The sequence below is a fragment of the Zootoca vivipara genome, chromosome 2 (genome assembly GCF_963506605.1).
Source record: "Zootoca vivipara chromosome 2, rZooViv1.1, whole genome shotgun sequence".
In the NCBI taxonomy this organism is placed as follows: Eukaryota; Metazoa; Chordata; class Lepidosauria; order Squamata; family Lacertidae; genus Zootoca; species Zootoca vivipara.
The window spans coordinates 37,921,580-37,942,794 of record NC_083277.1 but is presented as its reverse complement, the minus strand read 5'-3'; the positions used below and the strand labels follow the sequence as shown (position 1 = coordinate 37,942,794).

Here is a 21,215-nt window from a genome sequence, read left to right as displayed (position 1 = left end):
AAATAAATAAAAACTGAAAACAAAAAACAAAACAGTGAGAAGCCAAAGGCTCATTAGATTTCCCTCCCGCAATGTTGAAATACCACCATTAGTGAGGAGCAAATGCAGGTTTTCCTGTTGTCTTGCCTTGTTTGATGAGAGAACACGATAACTTCTCCAACAGATCCCAACATCTGAGCAGGCTGTATGTAGGAGCAATGACTTCTAAAGCCCCAACCAGCACTTTGAATTGAGACCAGAAATACAACGGAAGCCAGCATAGTTGTGTTGTTTTCATGTGGGAGTAATATGCTCCTTGATAACTGCACCCCATCAGCTGGAATGGGAAACCAGAGATTTCATTTGCGTTCCTGGCCATGATGCTGCATGTTTTCGCTTCCACTGCATACAGTACCTCTGTTTTGCTTTGTTTTTATTCCGGGGATTAGAAAATTTGTTAGCTCATTTTATTAAGTCAGATTGGTTATTAACACCCATAGCCTTGGCAGAACTCACTTATTTCATTTGGGCAAAAAGGTATAATGTAGACCATCAATTTGTTAGCCTATCCCTCCTCCCCGCTTTCTTCCTCAAGGGCAAAAGCTTAATTTGAGCTTAAACAGACCAGGCTCCTCCACTGTATTTCCCCCAGCTTCAAAGGGAGACACTGAAAGCTTCAGAGGGGAGAGAGAAGTTTGACAGCTCATGGGGCTTTCCCCTTCTTGCTCCACATTATGCATTTCAGCTTCACAAAGGATTCCCTCTGCAGGAGAGTCGAGTGCTAAAGCAGGTTATATATCTTAGAGTGCAAAATCAAGAGGGGGTTAGCAAAGAGCGAGCGTGGGGGGAAATCAAGCAGACAGCTGATTAACAGACTTGCATTTATGACAGTTTAATAATAGAGCTGTCACAATAGGAGAGATTTACTAATTGCAGAGTCTTTTCCTTTCAGGTCCCCATCACATTACCATTTAAATCCCTAGGCAACTTTCCCTAAACACCTCCTTTTTTAAAAAAAGGAGGGAGAAAGTACCTTCAGTTCTTATTCAGCTAAATATAATGCATGCAAGCATGAGCAGTGAAAATGGGACTTTTGCTAAGAACAGAGGGGTTTTTATTAAGAACACAAGAAGAGCTCTGCCGGATTAGCCAAAAGGCCCATCTAATCCAGCATCCTGTTCACACAGTGGCCAACCAGAAGCATGGACCATTCTTCGTGGGCCCTGCCTACAACCTGGGTATGTGGCAGCCTGCCCCAGACCCCTCTGCTAGGGCTATCCAGGTGCCACACCTTAGTGGATCCCAGGCTAAGGAAACTGCCTGGGGTCTTCTCATGCCAGAATAGTAAATAGTTACAAGTGAATGCACACCCTTGCTATTGGGAAGGTGAGAAAACTTCAAAGCACAAGGCCAATTAAGGTACGAGTAAAATTATTTCCCAGCTCCGAGAACTGGTGATCAACAGCTGTCCACAGCAACAACAGCTGAAAACCTAGAAGAAGGGTGGGTGGGAAGATGGCGACAGCAAAGTGACGCTGACGCTGCAGGCCGAGCAGTCAAATAGCCCAGGAACAGACCAGACAGAGCAAGTTTTCCCTCATGCAGAAGTGCTGCCCACCAGGGCCTAGCAGCACTTCAACCAGCCAACCAATCCTAGTGGCTTTCTGGGCGATGATGATGATGCCTGCCAAATTGGAACCATGATTCATCCCAGGTGACCACCCCACCAAACCACAAAGCAGGCACACTGTGCAATGGTAACAAGTTATAGCTTTCCAGAGAATGGCTCCCTGAAAAAGCAGGCGCACTGTGGCATGATTGAGAGAATGGAAGAGATCTGTGCACCAACACAAAAGGGGCATTCGCTGTGCCTGCTGTATCAGCTCTTAAAATACAGGTTACAAACACCTCGGGTTACAAACACTTCGGGTTACAGACTCAGCTAACCTGGAAGTAGTACCTTGGGTTAAGAACTTTGCCCCAGGATGAAAACAGAAATCATGCGGCGGCAGCGGGAGGCTCCATTAGCTAAAGTGGTTACTCAGGTTAAGAACGGACCTCCAAAATGAATTAAATTTGAAACCAGATTAAACCTTGAAATTACACACTTCAGACTTCTGCTAGTCATGAGGAGGGACAAGGCACTTCAGACCTAGTCCTCTGGCCATTAAAAATCCTCTACTGTCAGGTTTATTACCATGTACTGCTAGCCTTACCATAAATAATCCAACTGGAAAGTGGTGTGTGTGTGTGTGTGTGTGTGTGTGTGTGTGTGTTTGCAGCTATGATCTAGCATCCTTCTAGAGTATGAAGACCAAGGAAGACCAGCAAAGACTGGTAGTAATCAGAGAAGGAGGAGGAGGAGGAGGAGGAGGAGGAGGAGGAGGAGGAGGAGGAGGAGGAGGAGGAGGAGGAGAGTTTGGATTTGATATCCTGCTTTATCACTACCCGAAGGAGTCTCAAAGCGGCTAACATTCTCCTTTCCCTTCCTCCCCCACAACAAACACTCTGTGAGGTGAGTGGGGCTGAGAGACTTCAAAGAAGTGTGACTAGCCCAAGGTCACCCAGCAGCTGCATGTGGAGGAGCGGAGACGCGAACCCAGTTCACCAGTTTAGGAGTCTACCGCTCTTAACCACTACACCACACTGGCTCTCAGTGAAGAAATCACGGTAGGGTGAATATAGTCAGATGGGAAATGTGGAACAAATTTTAGTAGAGATTATTCTTAGGAAGCTCTACAGTTAGGGCCAGTCATATCAATACCTGTATGTGGTTTTAAAACAACCCCTGCATTTCTGTTAAATACAATGTGAACAAGCAGTTGGCTGCACCTATACCATACATTGTCCAGCCTGTCAGTGCTCATGAGCAGAGCTAGGTATGCTTTAGCCATAAATATGTGTTCCGTATCATTCTTTGCCATCCTGGTACTTTTGCCAGATGTTTGGACTGCAACTCCCATCAGTGCCAGTGCTAGCTGGGTTTGTGGACCAAAACATTTGGAGGGTGCCAGATAGGTGAAGACTGAACCAGACACCGAAAATCTCTATAAACTTTCAGGCAACTTCTATAGTGTACAAGAGGAACTTAACTTCGCTTGCACTGTACAGCTGTACAGAAATTTGGTGTTTTTCAAGCCAAGCTCTGAAAGGAAGTGTCACGTGAAAAACGATGCAGCCCAAGTGGGAGATAATACTGCTCAAAAGCTCTCCACTGAAATTATAAGGGAGATTAAGATTAGCATTTTAACAGGGATAGGTAGAAATACTGAACATTTTAATTAACAACTGTCCATTTTCTCCAAGTTAATTTTTACCTTGAGTTCATTGGCAAATAAGGATTCTTTAGCCACACTGCCCTTCTTACGCAAGTGGATTAACGCTTCAGCTTTAAAGCAGGTTCTATTCCCAAAATGCTATTAAACCCTTATTTCCTCCTCCCCCAGCTCCTACTTTCTAATAGATTAGCATCCAGCTGATCAAAAACTGAATAATTACAGTGCGGCAAGAAGGTTAATGGCAAGATACATCCACTGTCACCTCATTAGAAGAAGAAATCTGAAATGTTCATCTGTTTATTATGCCTGATTAGCACCGATGCACCAGAGACCAGTTTGACAGTCTGGCAGCTAGATTAGTTGGAGCACAGTTATCTGCAAGCATTGCACACACCAAGCAACCAAATTTAGACCTCCCCAATCGAAGTGAAGCCATGATGGTTATCAGAGAAGTGATTCAGTGGCAGGTCTAAAAGGCTATAAACCGCAAACCTTGGGTATTGCTAGGAATGAAGTTCTGGAGGCCATACTTTCCTGTTTTAATCAGATTTGCCCAGATTTATCCAAGATCTTCCTTCAGAGCCAATGTGAAAGAAAGGCTTCAGCCATACAAAGGCTATGTACATATTAATAGCTTAAAATGCAGCAAGATTGTCCCCTCGCCTCCACATTGCATTTCAAGACACATTTGCACAGTGTTGTACACAAATGACCGATTTTGTTCCTGCAACCCCCGCCCCCCCTTGAACTACCTGGTTCATTGCACATATCTTCCTTGAGAGCCAATGTGAAAGGCTTCCTCCACTCCAAGTCTATGTGCAGATTAGCAGCTCAGAGGATAGATTCAAAGCCTCATGAGTGAGCAAATGGCATACTGAAATATCATTTGGGAAGGTGCCTGTTGCCTGCCAGCAGCATATCCCAGATTCAGTGCCCTGTTCTGCCCTGCCACGTCCAATAGACTTCTCATTTCCAGACGCCAGGAGCTCCATGCTCGTCCTTGCTCTGTGATAAGGGGATGCAGGAATGGAATATGCACATATGCCAAGGTTCATTTGGGCCTAGACGGACCAAGTAAGCAGACTTCAGCTGAGATTAACTGTGGCAGCCGGAGTTAAAGGTGACAGTAGCAGAAGACCCAATTGCAGAACAAACCAAATGGGGTGGGAAGGATCTCTCTATTGCACCTTCTATCCTAGCCACGCCATACCAACAGTCAGCGAAAGAAGGTAAGAGAAACCATTTAGTTATCTGGTGCACAAGAGCCAAATTCAGTTTCCCATTTAGGAGCTAGAACGGGGCAGGACCCACTGAAGAGCTGTTGCATCTTACTCTGCTATGCTGCATTCAACAACAAATTTCACTTAAAATACAAGTAGGCACTAGGGTTCCTTGAGGAATTTGATTTATGTGAATTCTGATACAAATTGACTTGATCTGTATCTCCCAGACTAAATGTGTCCATCAGAACTCAGTTATCCACCAGATTTTGCATATCCCAAATGTTCTTACAGAGTCCTTGGATAAAACACAAGTGTATCAAAATAAGTTGCCTAATATTACATATACAAAAAAATGTGTACTTTCAGCGGGGGGGGGAGGGATATTTAGAAATACACTTGTACGGCAAATGTTTGTATAAATGTGGAATTTTGTTCAGATCATGGGGTGGGGGGGGAAGCATGATGGGACAGACTTATGGGTGAATTATAGCTGAAAGCAACAAGAACTAGGAACAGACTTGATTAGTCAATTCCTATTAGGCACTAAATAACCTAACAGATTACAAGGCAGGCTCAAGAGCTCCCCTCTGGCAAACCTTGATTGTGGCAGGATGTAGATGATCAGCTCATTCTACATGAAAATGTCTGGCAGTGACCATGGGCCACTCTCCATATATTATCTGACATTATCTGCAAGCAACACATGGAGCATGTCGCAATAAGCAACTTCATTGCAGCTTTTACAAAATGCACAGAAGCTTTATCAATATCTTTTAAAAACAACCCAGATTCTCATTAGCACCAAAACTATCTAGCATCTATGCTCTTGTATAAACAACAACAAAGCTTTAATAGAACAAAAAAACTGAGAAAGCAGACAAGGAGAAACCAGTAAGAACGAAATTGAGAAATGAACTAGCACCATAGGAGGTTCAAAGAAGCTGAACTGGCAAAGTAATTTTCCATGGTTTTCCTAAGACAATTATGCTCCCACATAGCATAAACAGAGCGCCCTGTTTTAGTTAGCAGCCATTCAACAGATAGCTGCAGACTTTGCCCAGCTGTTTCATTGTGGATATATCAGAGTGGAAGTGTGCAGTTCAGCTGCAAGCCCCAGCGGTCAATAAGGATTATGCATTATGTTCCCACAGGAACAAGAAGGTGTACACACTAGGAGAATCAGTTGGCATATTTGAAAAAACAAACAAACCCCAAAAGCCAAAATTTTAGTCAGCACTTAATTGTTCTATGCAAATTTCACTCAGGAGAATAAAGCTGCTTTTTGGGGGGCCAACACAGTGTTTGGCTGTTGCTATGTCCATTCTTATAGAAGCTCCAGGTAATAGCTGGCGGATTCCCCGGAAATTAAAGAACCTGGAGAAGCTATATGACAACTCTGCCCTCTTGTGACTATTAGGGTTTAAACAAAAGAACGAAATGAGGAGAACACTGTGAATAAGCTAAAAGGGGGAGACATCTGGATACTAGTGAAATCTAATGAGTGGATTCTGGTCTCTGGCCCCAGTAGATATCCCTTAACTAGAAAGGAAGGCTACTAGGGACTGAAGTCCAACCAGTCTCTCTTAATAGGAATAAGCAAGCACTGCAACTAGAACTACCATCTACCACCAGGGTACAGGCTAGAGAAACAGATTGCCAAAGATTGCCATTGTTCTTTCCCCAGACCCATTTCCCTTCTATGAGAGATGTTATTTCTCATGGGAAAAATTGAGGGTTAGAGGAAATTTGAGTATGAAGTAACTAGTGGTCTTTGCCAACTTCCATTTTTGAATCATTTTCTGTAATATAAGGCAAGAATCAATCAGAAACTGGAGTTTAAAAGTGAACGAATTCCAGAATAGAGGCTCTATGCACACCTGTCTCTGTCATTATCTTTACTGTTAATAACCCTTTACATCTTCAGACTATTAACGCATTTGTCTGAAATCCTTCAAACTGGGCTCAAGCTGTTACAATTCAGTCTGAATCTATAAAAAAAGGGTGACCAGTTCTCTCATAAAGATTTGGTATCATTAATAAGGCCCAGTTCCCAATATCTTAATTGTCTCTTGAGTCTCACAATCCTAAGAAGGATCAGAAATAATATGGTCTGCAGCTTACTCTCCATGAACTTTAGCAATTTACCATGGTATAGTTAAAAGGCCTAACTTATAGGCTGGGACTTTGTAGAACATTTTTTATCATTCTATTCTGGGTTGGAGGGCATTGCTGTGTAACTTGATTGTAAGTTAGGTAAAGAAGGGTCTATGTTAGCCAATTAACCAATTTGATAAACAAGTTTAAATAGCCCTGCAGCTTTTTTAAAAAAAAGACAAAAATGAGTGTCATATTTATCTCAGCCATATATAAAAAGATCACTGCAGATGGTGACAGCAGTCACAAAATTAAAAGACGCCTGCTTCTTGGGAGAAAAGCAATGACAAACCTAGACAGCATGTTAAAAAGCAGAGACATCACCTTGCTGACAAAGGTCTGTATAGTTAAAGCTATGGTTTTCCCAGTAGTGATGTATGGAAGTGAGAGCTGGACCATAAAGAAGGCTGATCGCCGAAGAATTGATGCTTTTGAATTATGGTGCTGGAGGAGACTCTTGAGAGTCCCATGGACTGCAAGAAGATCAAACCCATCCATTCTTAAGGAAATCAGCCCTGAGTGCTCACTGGAAGGACAGATCCTGAGGCTGAGGCTCCAATACTTTGGCCACCTCATGAGAAGAGAAGACTCCTTGGAAAAGACCCTGATGTTGGGAAAGATGGAGGGCACTAGGAGAAGGGCACGACAGAGGAGGTGATGGTTGGACAGTGTTCTCGAAGCTACGAACATGAGTCTGACCAAACTGCGGGAGGCAGTGGAAGACAGGAGTGCCTGGCGTGCTATGGTCCATGGGGGTCACAAAGAGCTGGACATGACTAAACGACACAACAACAAAACCCTGCTCATTAGCCAAAACCATGCCCATAATAGTTTATAAAAACCAGTAGCAAAATGCCCCTCTCACTGATTCTATCTGGGAAAGCAAACCCTCCATGGGACCCCCCCCCCCAGCAAATGGTAAAATATGAGGACCAGGAAGAGAGTTTTTCCTCTTAGACAGCTGACCTGTGGAAGAGAGAGCTTATGGAATTGTCCTCCTCCCTCACCTGTGTCAGTGGTGATTCTGGCTGCATTCTCCCTCCAAAAGGCAAAGCTCTCTCTCTCCCCCCGCCCAAATATTTGGGTATAGAGCTGTGACAATGTTCAGGTCAAGAGTGCAAGTCTACTATTGCCTGCCATACATTTATTTCCCCAGACCCATTTCCCTCTTCCCTTCTATAAGATATGTTATTTCTCATGGGAGGAATTGTGGGATAGAGGAAAATCTCTCAAAATTCCCGTCACAGATGGATGCTATCCAGTCAAGTGGGGAAAGAGCATCCTGAAGAAGTAAGATGCGTACCATCTGCAAGTTTCTCCTCCCACCAACCTCCCCACAAAACAATGAAAGAAGATGGCTTGCATTAGTCATTCATTCATATCCCTAGCCAAAAGGTTATTCCCAAATGAATCTCTGATCTGGCAGCCTATGATAGAAAGTGATTCTCAACTCTTCCCTCGTGTTTTTCTTTCGTTGCAGTACTTCATGCACCACTAGGGAGCAGCATATGCCTTCAGCTGGAAATAAAGTGGTCTATTCTACTGAGTACTTATTAAAATGGCTAATGTTATTATACTGGAGATTAGATTTATTCTAGTTTTTAGACCCACACACAGACATGCAGCAGTCTCATTTAGCCTTGGTAAAGAAAGAGGAACTCCTGATGAGCAAGAGGGAGCCAAAGAGCCTTTGGGTACGCATTATACACATGAAAGGAGGTGAAAATGAATGTGACCTGAGCAGCCATCTTGTAGGTCACTGGGTAAAATGTTAAGTTCAAGAAGGAAAACCAAGCAAAAGGAATAATGAGCGCTATTTTCTCCTAATGTACACCTATTTGCAAAGCAATTCCCCCCTAATATAATGTGCGCTTGTATGTTATTTAAACTTATACATTTTTTTAGCACTTTATCCTAGCATATGGAATTCTGTACACAATACTTGGCTGGAGAACAGCATTGCGAAAATTCAGGCAAGTGTCAATTTCCAAGCATGAATGTTTCAGTTCGTGTAGTTTTCCCTGAAAGTGCAAATTCTGCAAGTTCACCTTTAAATGAGAACCGAATCAAATTTCCCCACCATCCTTGTTGCAAGTTGCTTGCACCATGAGTTTAACAACCACCATAGGCCATCTCATCCGCCATTTCCAAACCAAAATTTATTTTGACAAATGCTCATCTGCGTTCAGATCCTGAAACGTAAATCTCCCTTTAACTGCTACGAGCATGGTAGGGTGATTGAACAGACGTAGGGCTGGGTAGCTTGAAGGAGAATTTGTTACCTCCTAGCCAAGCATCCTATGAAATTCAGTGGCAAAAATGATTCATACATTGAATCTGGTTGTTCCATTCTGATCAAGCATTGGGTGCCTGCTTACGTCTGAGCTGCTCACGCATTGCCATTTTTTTTTATTCAGCATATGGAGGATTCAAACAGTCCATGCTGCCCTACACTTCTGCATCGAAGAGACAGGCTGGTCAAGCACATATTTAAGTTATCGTTTTAAAATTCCACTTGTAGTTTAGCCACTATCTCCATAGCGCCCGTGGGGATTTTCCAGGATCCACACCTCCTTTGCACAACCTATAACCTTCCCTATAGGCCCTGCACAGTAGGAAGCAGCACTGATGCCTTCCATTCCTTTCCTGGACTTTCCAACTCTGCTAAGCAGCAGATAAGGGCAGCAGACTGCACACATGTGCTGCATTCCCCAGCTCGCACAGAGAGCCGCAAGTGCCCAATATATGCACTGCTTCCCATGCTACTGTCTCCATTAGGGATTGCGTTTTCTGAAAGCTCCGGTGTCAAGCTTATCCACATGGATTTTGTTCTTATTCCTTAATCTCGATGAGAAGAGGGTTAAGATTTCCCCAGTTCCGCTAACAAGTCAGCTGCGTATTATACACAATATATGCAGGCATATTTCAGGGGTCCTCAAGGAAACGGCACAAAGACAGATACAAACAGTGCATACGACTGAATAAAAACTATTGTGCATCGATGCTTATAAAATTATGCTGCAGAAATGGAACACAACATGGAGTTTGATATTTTCATATACTTAACATACGTAAGACGGCTGTGCATGAACAGCTCTGACATAAGCAGGCACTTGATACAGGAGGAAGTCTGATTCTTGATCAAAACGACCAGTTCGTGTATAAATCCTTTTCAAAACATCACTAATCTCATGTTATGCTTCAGAATGTGTGCATAGCGGCACAAGGCATTTTCTTCCAAGTTGTTTCTGGGCAGAAAAAAAAAATCTATCCCACAACCACCAAGATTATATCCAGAAAATGTCAAGAGTGTAGTTTTGCCACCTCAAACTTAAATGCCTCTCCCACCTCAAACTTAAACCACTCTTCCACTGAAAATAAGTGAGACTTGAAGAGTGCTACACTATCCGGATTTTGTCCTTACTCCCGTTTCTCTACATGGTGTTAATATCAATATAGAATATGAATATTTTGGGGAAAATAAGTAGTGGTCATTTCTTCACCTTATTTTTTTTAAGCTATTTTGTTTTACACCTTTTGGCCACTCAAAAAGGCAACTGAGTACCTTCTATTCACCAAGTACGATTAAAAAAATCTTCAGTTCCAACTACACACTCTTCACCCCAAGCATTTAATTAGTATGCCATTACACACAATGTTTATAGCCTCCCTCACTGCACCTGCAAAACCATTATTATCAAGACTGCCTTCTTGGGAAGGTGGCCATTGCAACTACACTTCAAAATAATTACTCTTATTCAACTTTTGCATGGCTGATGCCAACAATTCGTAGACAATGAAATATACACACACTATGGTTTGGCCGGAGAGATATTACAGAATGTTCTGTTGGTTATGAGAAACCATGAGAATTAAATCTTTGAAACCTGCCCTTAAAATGGAGGTTGGCCACAGCAGAGCACTGGAAACCTCAGGCACACATTCCAATGTCCTTAGTAATTAATAAAATAATAATAAAATAATAATAATAATAATAATATATTATTTATACTTTGCCCATCTGGCTGGGTTTCCCCAGCCACTCTGGGCGGCTTCCAACAGAAAAATAAAACACAGTAATCTATTAAACATTAAAAGCCTCCCTGAACAGGGCTGCCTTCAGATATCTTCTAAGGACCTTCATCCCATCCCTTAGGAAGGACCTTCATCCCAAGATCCATTGATACACACTTCTCTAGCCTTCTACAATTGACAAGAGAAAGTAAAGGGCAAGCCATTACTGTAATGCATCTCTAATTATTATCCTTGAGAGCTACAGCATGGACGCCTTCTGGATATAGTTTATTCTGACTTTTCAAGTGGTGCCCAAGACTGATTCACGATACATGCCATGTCACAATTTGACTAGAGAGACCTGGGATTCACATATGACATTACTGTGATCTAATTTTGTTGCTACCTGGGAGTACATAAGTGCCATTGACCTATGTAGGAAAGCCATCACAGGAAAGAAGCATCCAGCCCCTGCTTGATCGTTTGTCTTATTCTCCAGTTTCCTCAGTGCTAACTGGTCACAAGAATAGTAAAACTTGAAAGCCTTGTTACTATCTCAATCACTTGGTAAAGCAAGTACGCTGGGGCTCCAGCAGATGATATGATTACTGCTGCTGTAAAAGGGGGGGGGGAGGAAGAGTCCTGAAGCTACACCGCCCCCCGCTTCTGGTCCACTGCATTGTTGTAGGACAGTTTGCCTGTCTTTTAAAAATAGATGTCCAAGACCATTAAATATAAAAGTAACTACATAAATTAGCACTGTCTCAGGCCTGTCAAACTCAATAACTCTTGACAAACATAGCTTTCCATCTAATTAATTTTGCCAGGAAAAAGGAAGAAATTAAGACCGCAAAAAGCCATTGGAGATTTAAACGCAGCTTCTCTTTTCTCTCTGGCTATGGAATTTTCTTCCACCCGTAAGGCATCCTTTGTCTTCCAGCATCAACAATCACTTTGTAGTATTCTCAGACTAAGTCAGAAGCAGAGGGTTCCCCCCCCATTAGACAATAGACCCCACACTCTCTCACACATACACACCTTGCCCAACAACTCAAAAGATGGCAATTAGATTCTCCATTAATTTAGAATGAAATAATTTAGGGTAGTTGAAGAGCTACCCTAAATGGAAAAGCATACTGTACCATAAAAATATAACAGATGAAAAACTAGGGACATTGATTTTAAAATCAATCTTCTCAAATCAAGGATTCTTGTCTGTTGTAGTCATTCACTTTGCAGTAGCCTGTTCTGCTTTGTTGTTGTTTTAAAAAATAAGGCGTTCATCCTATAGTGTTAACAATTCACAAAATAAGCCTCACAACCATGTGAAATATCAGTTGTGCATTCATATATGTGCATTAAACAACACACCACCTACTGCCTACAACCAGAAAGATAAATTCTAAAGGTCCTGAAGATGGTGCTGACTGAATGTTGGCAGGCAGACAAAACATTTCAAATGGAGAAGTCCGGGATGCTTCTTTTGCTGTAGGACCAGAATTCACAACCTACCTCCTTGGGTGACAAGACACTCATGACCTACAGATGACAAAGGAATTGGTGGCATCCGTTTGCCTCAGGAGACAATCGAGTGCATCTTGGGTGTGTGTGTGAAATCAAACCACTGGAGAATCACAGTGCCTGCTGTGGCTGCAGACACCAGTAACTGCAACTGCTGCCTCCAATGTTTTTGCTGTTATAGCAGCACAGAAGCGAAAGCCTGGGAAGTGTATATGGAGGTCCTGGGCTGCCCAGACAACAAATACAGGTGACAAAGAAATATAGATCAGATGATGATGTTGGCACCCAAATTGTGTGTTGGGCAGTGCATGCTGTGACATTTTGACAACTAATTTAGGTTCCACTTAAGCATTATTTCTAACCCCCTTATGTTACCAGGATGAGAAAATCTCTATGGCACAGTTCTAAAGGAATGAGCCTATAAAAGGGTTTTTCCTAGCTCTGGTGACCTGTGTGTGTGTGTGTTTTCAAGATGTCGTTGGACTCCCAGCTTCCTTCAGCCCCAGGAGGCATATTAGCCAGGCTGTACGCATAGGTGCCCGCAACAGTTTTCATGATCCCAATGACTCTTTTCCCAGCTGTCGTGATCACAGGAAATAGCTCTGGGTGTATCTGTGTATAGGAGGAGTCAGAGTATCACTTCCCCCATGAGATCACAGGTGTGTGCAAATAGCCGAAAGAGGGCTGCAGCTGCTTGCTACGTAGAGAAACTGTTTGAACAAGCCCTTTTTACTGATGTGAGCAAAACACGAGGCCTCATTTGTGCCATGTTAATTGCCCAAAGAAGTCTCCACGTGCTCACAGGACAGCAAGGCTGCACCCCAAGTCCTGCCACTGAGGCCACCAGGGTCTCTGCCGTGTCCCCTGATGCCAACACGCTGAGCTCTATTTATATAGGTTTCTCCGGATCATGAACTCTAAGCGCATGGGATTCCCACTGGGATATGGCTCTGCCCAACATGTGGAAGATTGGGGGGGGGCTTGCTGCATGACTAGTGCATCACTGCCCCTTAGTTATGTGGAAACACCTCATATGATTGATGTGTGAACGGGACTTTATTAACCCAAGCGTTCTTAACGGTAGAACTCGAGCCATTGAGAAGTACCTTCCCATATGCAGTAACTTACTTCCTTACCATATTGCTTGAGCCCCTTTGCCAAACCACTTCCAATTTCACAGTATTTTTAAATAGCTGAACCAAGAGGATGCCATGGTTTACTTTATATGCTTGCAGGGGATGTAAGCCACTTGTTTGTCCTCTCATTATTATTTGAAAAGGCAGCCTTTACAATCACTACAGGGAACAGGCCAGCAATAGACAAAAGTGTGGATGCTCTGGGATTGCAGATACTTAACAGGAATGTCCTTTATTCCTTTCCAATTAAAGTCACATCTCCCTTGAAACTCATCAAAGCACTATTTAATGTCAGCCTAAGGCACAGAGATCCATCAATACTTCCTTCTCAATACTATAGTTATAATTAATGTGTAAAGGGTGTGTGTCAAATTTGGTGTCACCCCGATGAAATTCAAGTAGATTCTCTTCTAAGTCACAGCTCTGTAAAGAGCTCCAGATGATTCAAAATACTTCATCAGCTTTATTTGGGCTCCTTTGCAGTACATTTAGAGACCTAGCATTCAAGAAGACATTCATCCTAGTAATGGACTAGCAAGCCGAGTCAATTTCCATTTGCAATGTTTCACATAGTCTAACTCCACCTTCCTACCATTTTGCCATTGGGCAAGCAAGCTCTTTCTCGGCTTCTGTGCTGCCAACCCCAGCCAGATGAACACATTTCTATGATTTCTACAACATACATACAAAGAACTTACACTGTATGGGGTGCCACAAAATGAAAAAGTATTTCAAGGGTTATCAGTGCTATCACAAGGCCTCCCATCCCAACTAAAGTTCAATATTTCAATAGCAAACTTGAGTTTGGCACAAGAGTTCATGGCAAAAGCTTTCTTATCCGCAAGCTTCATAATGGGATCAATGAGAATATCTTAAGTTTCATGTACATCTTCCGGCAAATATATTGGTCTCGGTGAATTTGCTACAGGATGCAAGGGCAGCCTTGTCTCACACTATTCTCATCCTGCTGAATGAGACAAGTTGCCCAGGAGGAGAAACCACCACCAGTTCTCTGTATTAGATACAAGAAGACTGCCTAGTGCAGTGCCTACAGGACTCCTCGGCATAGGCTCACTCCTTGCCCCTATGGTGCTCAGTGTGGGATTGATTAATTTCCAGATAGAACCACATGCTGGCAGGGATTCAACTAGAATCATAGAAGATTCAGTCTCTTCAACCTCTTACTCCAAAAAAACTCAAGACAGTTCTTTCTTTCTCCCAAGTAACAGGGTGGAAGAGCTCCTTACTCCATAAACAAGCACAGGAAACAAAGTTAGTTTAAAAACAAGCCAACTTCAAACCATATATTGATGTTGTGTTTAGATATAATTATGGAACTGTACAGTTCGAAGAAACCATGAGGGTTACCTAGTTAATCCCCTGTGTTGCAGAAATCTTTTGCCCAATGGAAATAGCCCAAGATCAAGAGTCTCATGCTCTACCGACTGAGCTATCTCTACTTCGTAGTTAGTGTCCTAGACCTAGTTTAGTTTTATGTGAATGAGCCTCAATGTCCTCTTGGCCTTCCGCATCTCCTACAGCCAACTTCAAACACTTCATTAATACAGCTTGTTTGTGAAACAAACCATAGTTAATGTTAAGCTACAATCTCCAAACACAACAAGGAATAAAGCCTTTGGTTCTATTTCCTGGCATTACGAAGCAGAAGCAGCAATACCACTTCGCCTTATTGAAGTTAATTAGTTGCTTAGCCAGGGCATGCAAACAATTAATCGTAGGTGGATAGCTTGCCAGACTGCTAACCTGTGGCACATCATGATGAGACGAGAGCCAGTCACGTACAAACAACGTAACACACCAGTCCATAGTTAATTCTTTGTTTACAAGGGTGCTTCATCTTTGAAATGGGTAAGGTTTGTACATTTTGTGGTAGCAAGGGACTGGCACGAGAAGTGTTTTAGTACGAATTATCTTCAGGATTTAAGCAAGCATGTATGGAGGGGAGGAGTGTACACAAATGAGATAGCTCAGCCACCTTCCTCCCCATCCCCTTCTGGAAAGTCTCCTGCAGTTCCGGATGCTACTAAACATTTTACAATCTTGGAAAAATCCATCTCTAGGAGTGCCAGAGGATTTGCTGTTGCAGACAAGTCACCCTGCAACACACAGAGGGCAATGTGAATGGGAGTGAAATTGGTGCATTCGTGCATGTTTTCCCCTCCTTGTACATTTACCAAATCCCTGTTCAGAATGCCTGGATATGGCTGAAATGCTGTTGCCTCAAGGCAAACCAAGTTGCAGCATGGCTTCTCAAACACACCATCCCCTGCACTCCCGCCAACACATGAACTATACATTTTGTCTCTTTCCATATGAACAACAATTTGTGTCATGCAGCCTCAAGACCTTTTTACGGAGTCTAATGTTCCTGTCTGCAGTTTTTACAAAGCCATTGCTCTACACCTCCCTGGGAGAGTCAGCGATGCTACAAGGAAAATGAGAGCCAAGAGCGTCTTAGAACTCTGAAGAAAGGCTGTATTATTTAGGCAGTAAATTCTGAGAAAGTTATGGAGCACATTAACACATAATTATGCAAGTCACTCCAATGATTGGATAGTCAAGTGACAGGTGCAATAATTCTTAACCTCTAGAAAGAAGAGCAACCTTTCATTTTTATGGGGGAATTGATGGATTGCTTACCACTCAGATATTCTCATGAACAGAAAATAAAAGAGTATCCCTTTTTAAAAAGGCATACTTAAACAAATAATGACATTTTCTCTTGTGCCCAGTCCTATATATCCCTCCCCGATTCCCGTCTTCATCACCATAAGCTTGAAATAGTTTCTAGATAACAGGTATTGGCTGCAGATCACAAGCACTATTACTCTAGGTCTCATTGAGATTGATGGGACTAAATGGGGGTTGCAAAACAGTACACTTTGGCTGCAATCTTGAAGCATACCAGAACAGTCTCTCACCAGCTTTAAAACCATCACTTCTGAGTAAACTGTTTAAGGGTTAGACTTACCATGTAGTCTTATGCATGCCCAAATAATATTTCTTTTCCTCAACCTCTCTCTCTCCCCGTCTCTCTCTCCACACACAAAACTAACCCTCATACGTATGTCTGATTTAGTTCAATGGGTACGTGGGCTTTAATTGTAGCTTTAGGCATTTTAGGCAGAGTAACACCCACTGACAATGACAAGCCTGCATTAAGAGTCCCTATGTACCCACTAGAAGCAGACCCTTATTTACCAGGGGAACCATTTAGGGAAGGGTAGGAGACATTTGCCCCCCCACTCACTGTTCTTAAGATCATGCACAGTTATTTCTCAGTTTGAGGTATAAAGAGAAAACGAGTACTATTAACACACACTGCAATGTTTCAATTTTAAAAACCCAGCAGGAAGTCTTTTAATATAGCTTCTCCACTTTTGACTAGAACCTGAAGAACCACCCCTTTCTCGTTAATAAGCTACCATTTTTACGAGACAACCAGCTTTCAAATTTTTCATGCTAGCCAATACACAGAAGCATTCATGTGTTCAGCCATGAAATACATAAAGAAGAGATTGTCAAGAGGAAAATACACACACACACACACCCATTTCACTAATATAGCAATTTCTCCCCCTTCCTCCTCTACCCGTACAGCTAATCATCTCAAGATGCAAAAAAGTTACATAGAAATTCAGGTAGTTTTTCCATCTACAACCATTAGGAGCCCACCAGATGTCTATAGTGATGAAAGAAAAGGACCCCCCATGCTTGTTCATACAGCCTCAATGAGCTCTAATGACATGCTAATTTGCCATGCTCATCAAGAAGATATAAGCACCCTTGGTTTATCAAGACCTCAGGAGCGTATTATCCCATTACATACAGCCCTCCAGTATGAGGCTGCAGCACATTTTAAAAGCAAGTCTCAGGCAAAAGACTGAGCAGTTCATCCCATCCCTTCATTACAAAGGTGATTAAGCCAACAGAACAAAAAGAAAAGGGCCCATCGAAAGTGCAAATACCTCTGATTGCCCTCCACCGGAGGAAGGTCTGCAAGAAGTGCATGCTCTTTTTTTTCAGTCCCAGGGGAGGAAGCAACATCAGTCTGACCTGGCACGTTCCACCTTCACAGGACTTGGGTTACTTCAGCATCTCCCCCCCCCCTCCCAAACTCAGGGCAGCCCTTCAGATTAGTTGGTCCAGCTCTACTGAAGTGCTAATCACCCATGTAAAGGACTAGAGCTCTCCCCTCCTCACTCCAACTCCCCAAACAAGCAATTAGCATGAATAATTACGGCTCTGATTATAATACCCAACCAAGTTTGAGCAAGAAGGGGTGGGGTGGGGGAGCTATAATTAACTCTTTCTCAGAGATCAGTTAACCAGATTGTGAAATATCACAGGTCAGCTTAGCTACTGCTGGGGAGGGCGCTCTAATGCCAAGACAAACAGGTGTGAGGGAGACAAAGGCAAGGCTAATATGCCGGGCTTCATGTATTAATTTACCGAAGGCTGGTTCAGTAGACTTGGGGAAAAGGAGAAAATAGCTTAGGGGGTCCATTATGCAAAACATTTACCATTACAAAGTAACGTATTTATATGAAGGTAAGTCACAGTGCTGCACATCAAAGAACAAACTCATACGCATTTTTTTTAAAAAAATAAAGGATTAATAGGATTTGTTTTGCCCTCAGTGGTTCAGGCATGTTGAACTGAAGCACACTTGCAAATGGTTCATTGCATGTCAAGGTTACAGGACTTTGGCACTGCAGCACAAGTCTCATTATTCCTTGGCCATGTGCGGAGGGGCTGATGGGAACTAGAGTTAACAACATCTGGAAGTTCTAGTTACAGGTAGGTAGCCGTGTTGGTCTGAGTCGAAGCAAAATAGAAAAATTCCTTCAGTAGCACCTTAAAGACCAACTAAGTTTTTATTTTGGTATGAGCTGAAGAAGTGTGCATGCACACGAAAGCTCATACCAAAATAAAAACTTAGTTGGTCTTTAAGGTGTTACTGAAGGAATTTTTTTATTTAACATCTGGAGGGTTGTAGGTTACTGAAGCCTCCTCTTGAAGAATGCAGAAGCAGCATTGCCACTTCTCCAAATGTTTACAACCACTAAATTTAATGGACACTACAACATTGGAGGGTCATGAGATTTATGTGTATGGAGATCATACACATAATTGGTACAGTGTAGAGCAGGGTTCAGCAAACTTTTTCAGCAGGGGGCCGGTCCACTGTCCCTCAGACCTTGGGTGGGGCTGGACTATATTTTGAAAAAATATATATGAATGAATTCTTATGCCCCACAAATAACCCAGAGATGCATTTTAAATAAAAGAACCCATTCTATTCATGTAAAAACATGCTGATTCCCGGACCGTCAGCGGGCCGGATTTAGAAGGTGATTGGGTCGCATCCAGCCCCAGGGCCTTAGTTTGGGAACCCCTGGTGTAGAGGGTCTGGGGTAGCAGAGGCACAGGTAGGCTGAGACTAAGTAGCCTACAAAAGACCACACTAGCGAGGAAAGATTTTAAAAGCCAAGAGACTATCTCTATCCTCCTCACTGACAGCCAACAGCAAACAACAAATATGACACCACGACCCACTTTCTAGATATGCAAACATATTGCAATACATACGCATGCAGTTTAACTCTCCAGCACTCCATACTCCAACCCACAGCAACTTTGGGATAACCATAGGAAAATGGAGACCTTCCATAGCATTATTTGATCTACATTTTAAAATGTAGGGTAGAGCTAGATAATCTGACTCCCCAGTTTTATAGTTGGGAGAAGAAGATGGAATTTAAGCAGGTGCTGCTCATCAGGTGAAGAGAATTGCTGCTGATGAATTTGCCTTTTCTATACACTTATTTAAAGATACAAGAACTCCCTAACATCTGGAATGTGACTAAGTACCGGTAGTACCTCTGTCCATTCTCAAGTTGACTTTGCTGTAGAATTAACTATTGCATGGGTCTACAGAATACTGTAGTACATTATTGTAGTCATCTCAAAGGCGGAAGGCTACAGGAATTCTGGAATGAATGACCCAAGGTCTCAATCCAAATGATTACCCACATGGGTATGTTTTCCTCAAATTTATTTGGGTTCATATTTGTTGTTGCTGTTTTGGAATATAGAACTATTTTAATGTTACTATAATGTTTCATTTAAAACACATGTGTACTGGAGATTGCTGACCCAACACATCTGATTACCTGAAGTCATACATTTTTGGACCCTCTCCCCATCATTAGCAGATTTTTATTTTATTTTTTTATATAGAAAAAACCTGCTGAATTTTTTATAAGTCCCCAAGCATTAAAACATTAATTTTTATGCAGCAAAGTCTTTCAGCACAACTCTAATTTTATTTATGAAGCCAAGATACTCAAGGCAATCATACAACATAATAAAGCAAATTAAAATGCAATAAAATATTCAGACACTAATGTGAGCAATTTCAAATTTCTCTAAGTAGGTCTTTAGAATGCTGTTGTACAGAACCGGCATTTTAAACCTCACCCTCACTTAATAGTTTAGTCATTTTGCTGTAAATACATATATTCAGTGCCATGAAATCAAAAAGCAACTGGGGTTATAGATTCATTTCTACAAAGGCCTAGCCATACATTTAAACATTTTCACTTGTCCTGGTTATAACAGTGCTATTGTTACACCCAGGGTAGGAATCTCCAATATTTTGGAATTAATACCCCAGGCCCTGGTTCAACTCAGTTTTGGCACATGTAGTAGCCTAGGATGGTGGCAGAATCTGCCAAGCCATAATGAAAGTGAATGCAACTGATCTAATCTGCCCAGAGCAGGCATAGGCAAAACTCAGCCCTCCAGATGTTTTGAGACTACAATTCCCATCATCCCTGACCACTGGTCCTGTTAGCTAGGGATGATGGGAGTTGTAGTCAAAAACATCTGGAGGGCCGAGATTGCCTATGCCTGGCCCATAGCAATGTGAGGATTGGAGCAGAGGGGCAGTTTGGAACATGCACACTGAAGTATCCCCAAATCTAACAGATTTGCATAGAAGGTGATCTGAGGGTTGTCTCTCTTCTCTTTTTGTTTGAAAAACTCATTCAGCCTGTATAAATGACAAGGTAAAGCATGTGTTTCCTGCTGCCATGTGTGCTGAAATCCTTGCATCAAGTTTTCCTGGGAATGACAAATCTTGCTGACGTTCCATCACTCTCAAGTGCTAATCCTATGCACATTTTACATTCAATTTCCTCCTCAAGACTCAGGACCACCTCGTGAGCACACACAACTTGTACCACCTCGTAAGGTTTTGCTTTGTTTCTAACATGTACATTTAAAAAACAAACAAACCACAGTGTGGATTTTTAAGGATTCATACAGATTTCTCCTAAAAGCCCTGCATGGAACCAGGACAAGACAGACCTTAGTGATATTCTGGCATGGCACAAATTTTGTCCTTGGAGCCATCCTCCAAGTAGTAACAGCAGTAATAATTAGGATGACCAGATACAAATCAGGATGTAACAATCAGGCCTCTGGTTCAGTCACTGACATCCCTAGGAAGGGCTGGGAAAAGACACATGAAAAGACACTACCAGTCAATGTAGACCAGGTGTGGGGAACCTTTGGCCCCCCTGGATATTGCTGAACTGCACATCCCATCACCCCTTGCCATTAGCCATGTTTGCTGTGTGGTGGTGGCCGAAAGGGCCACAATAATAGGGTTGCCAGACTCAATAGAGGGCAGGACTTCTGTGCCTTTAATTGCCCTGCTCTCTTTTGAGTCTGGAAACCTTAAAGAGAACCCAGCAGACCCTTTGCTTGGAAATTAAACAAAGGGTCTGCTGGTTTCTCTTTAAGGTTTCCAGACTCAAAAGAGAGCAGGGCAATTAAAGGCACAGAAGTCCTGTCCACTATTGAGTCTGGCAACCCTACAC

At 42.5% G+C, this 21,215-nt stretch overlaps 1 protein-coding gene across 6 annotated transcripts in view; it reads right to left on the bottom strand.

Moving 5' to 3' along the window:
* GRIP2 (glutamate receptor interacting protein 2) overlaps positions 1 to 21,215 on the bottom strand; it is a 380,534-nt gene that overhangs the window by 133,607 nt on the left and 225,712 nt on the right. The window contains exon 1 of one of the 6 annotated variants that reach the window (XM_035106513.2): positions 17,295 to 18,222. The exons of the other annotated variants lie outside the window; for them this stretch is intronic. Coding sequence (XP_034962404.1) covers positions 17,295 to 17,373 — 79 coding nt within the window. The 5' untranslated portion in view covers positions 17,374 to 18,222. Of the gene's footprint in view, positions 1 to 17,294; positions 18,223 to 21,215 lie in introns of those variants that run through there. 6 annotated transcript variants of the gene reach the window in all.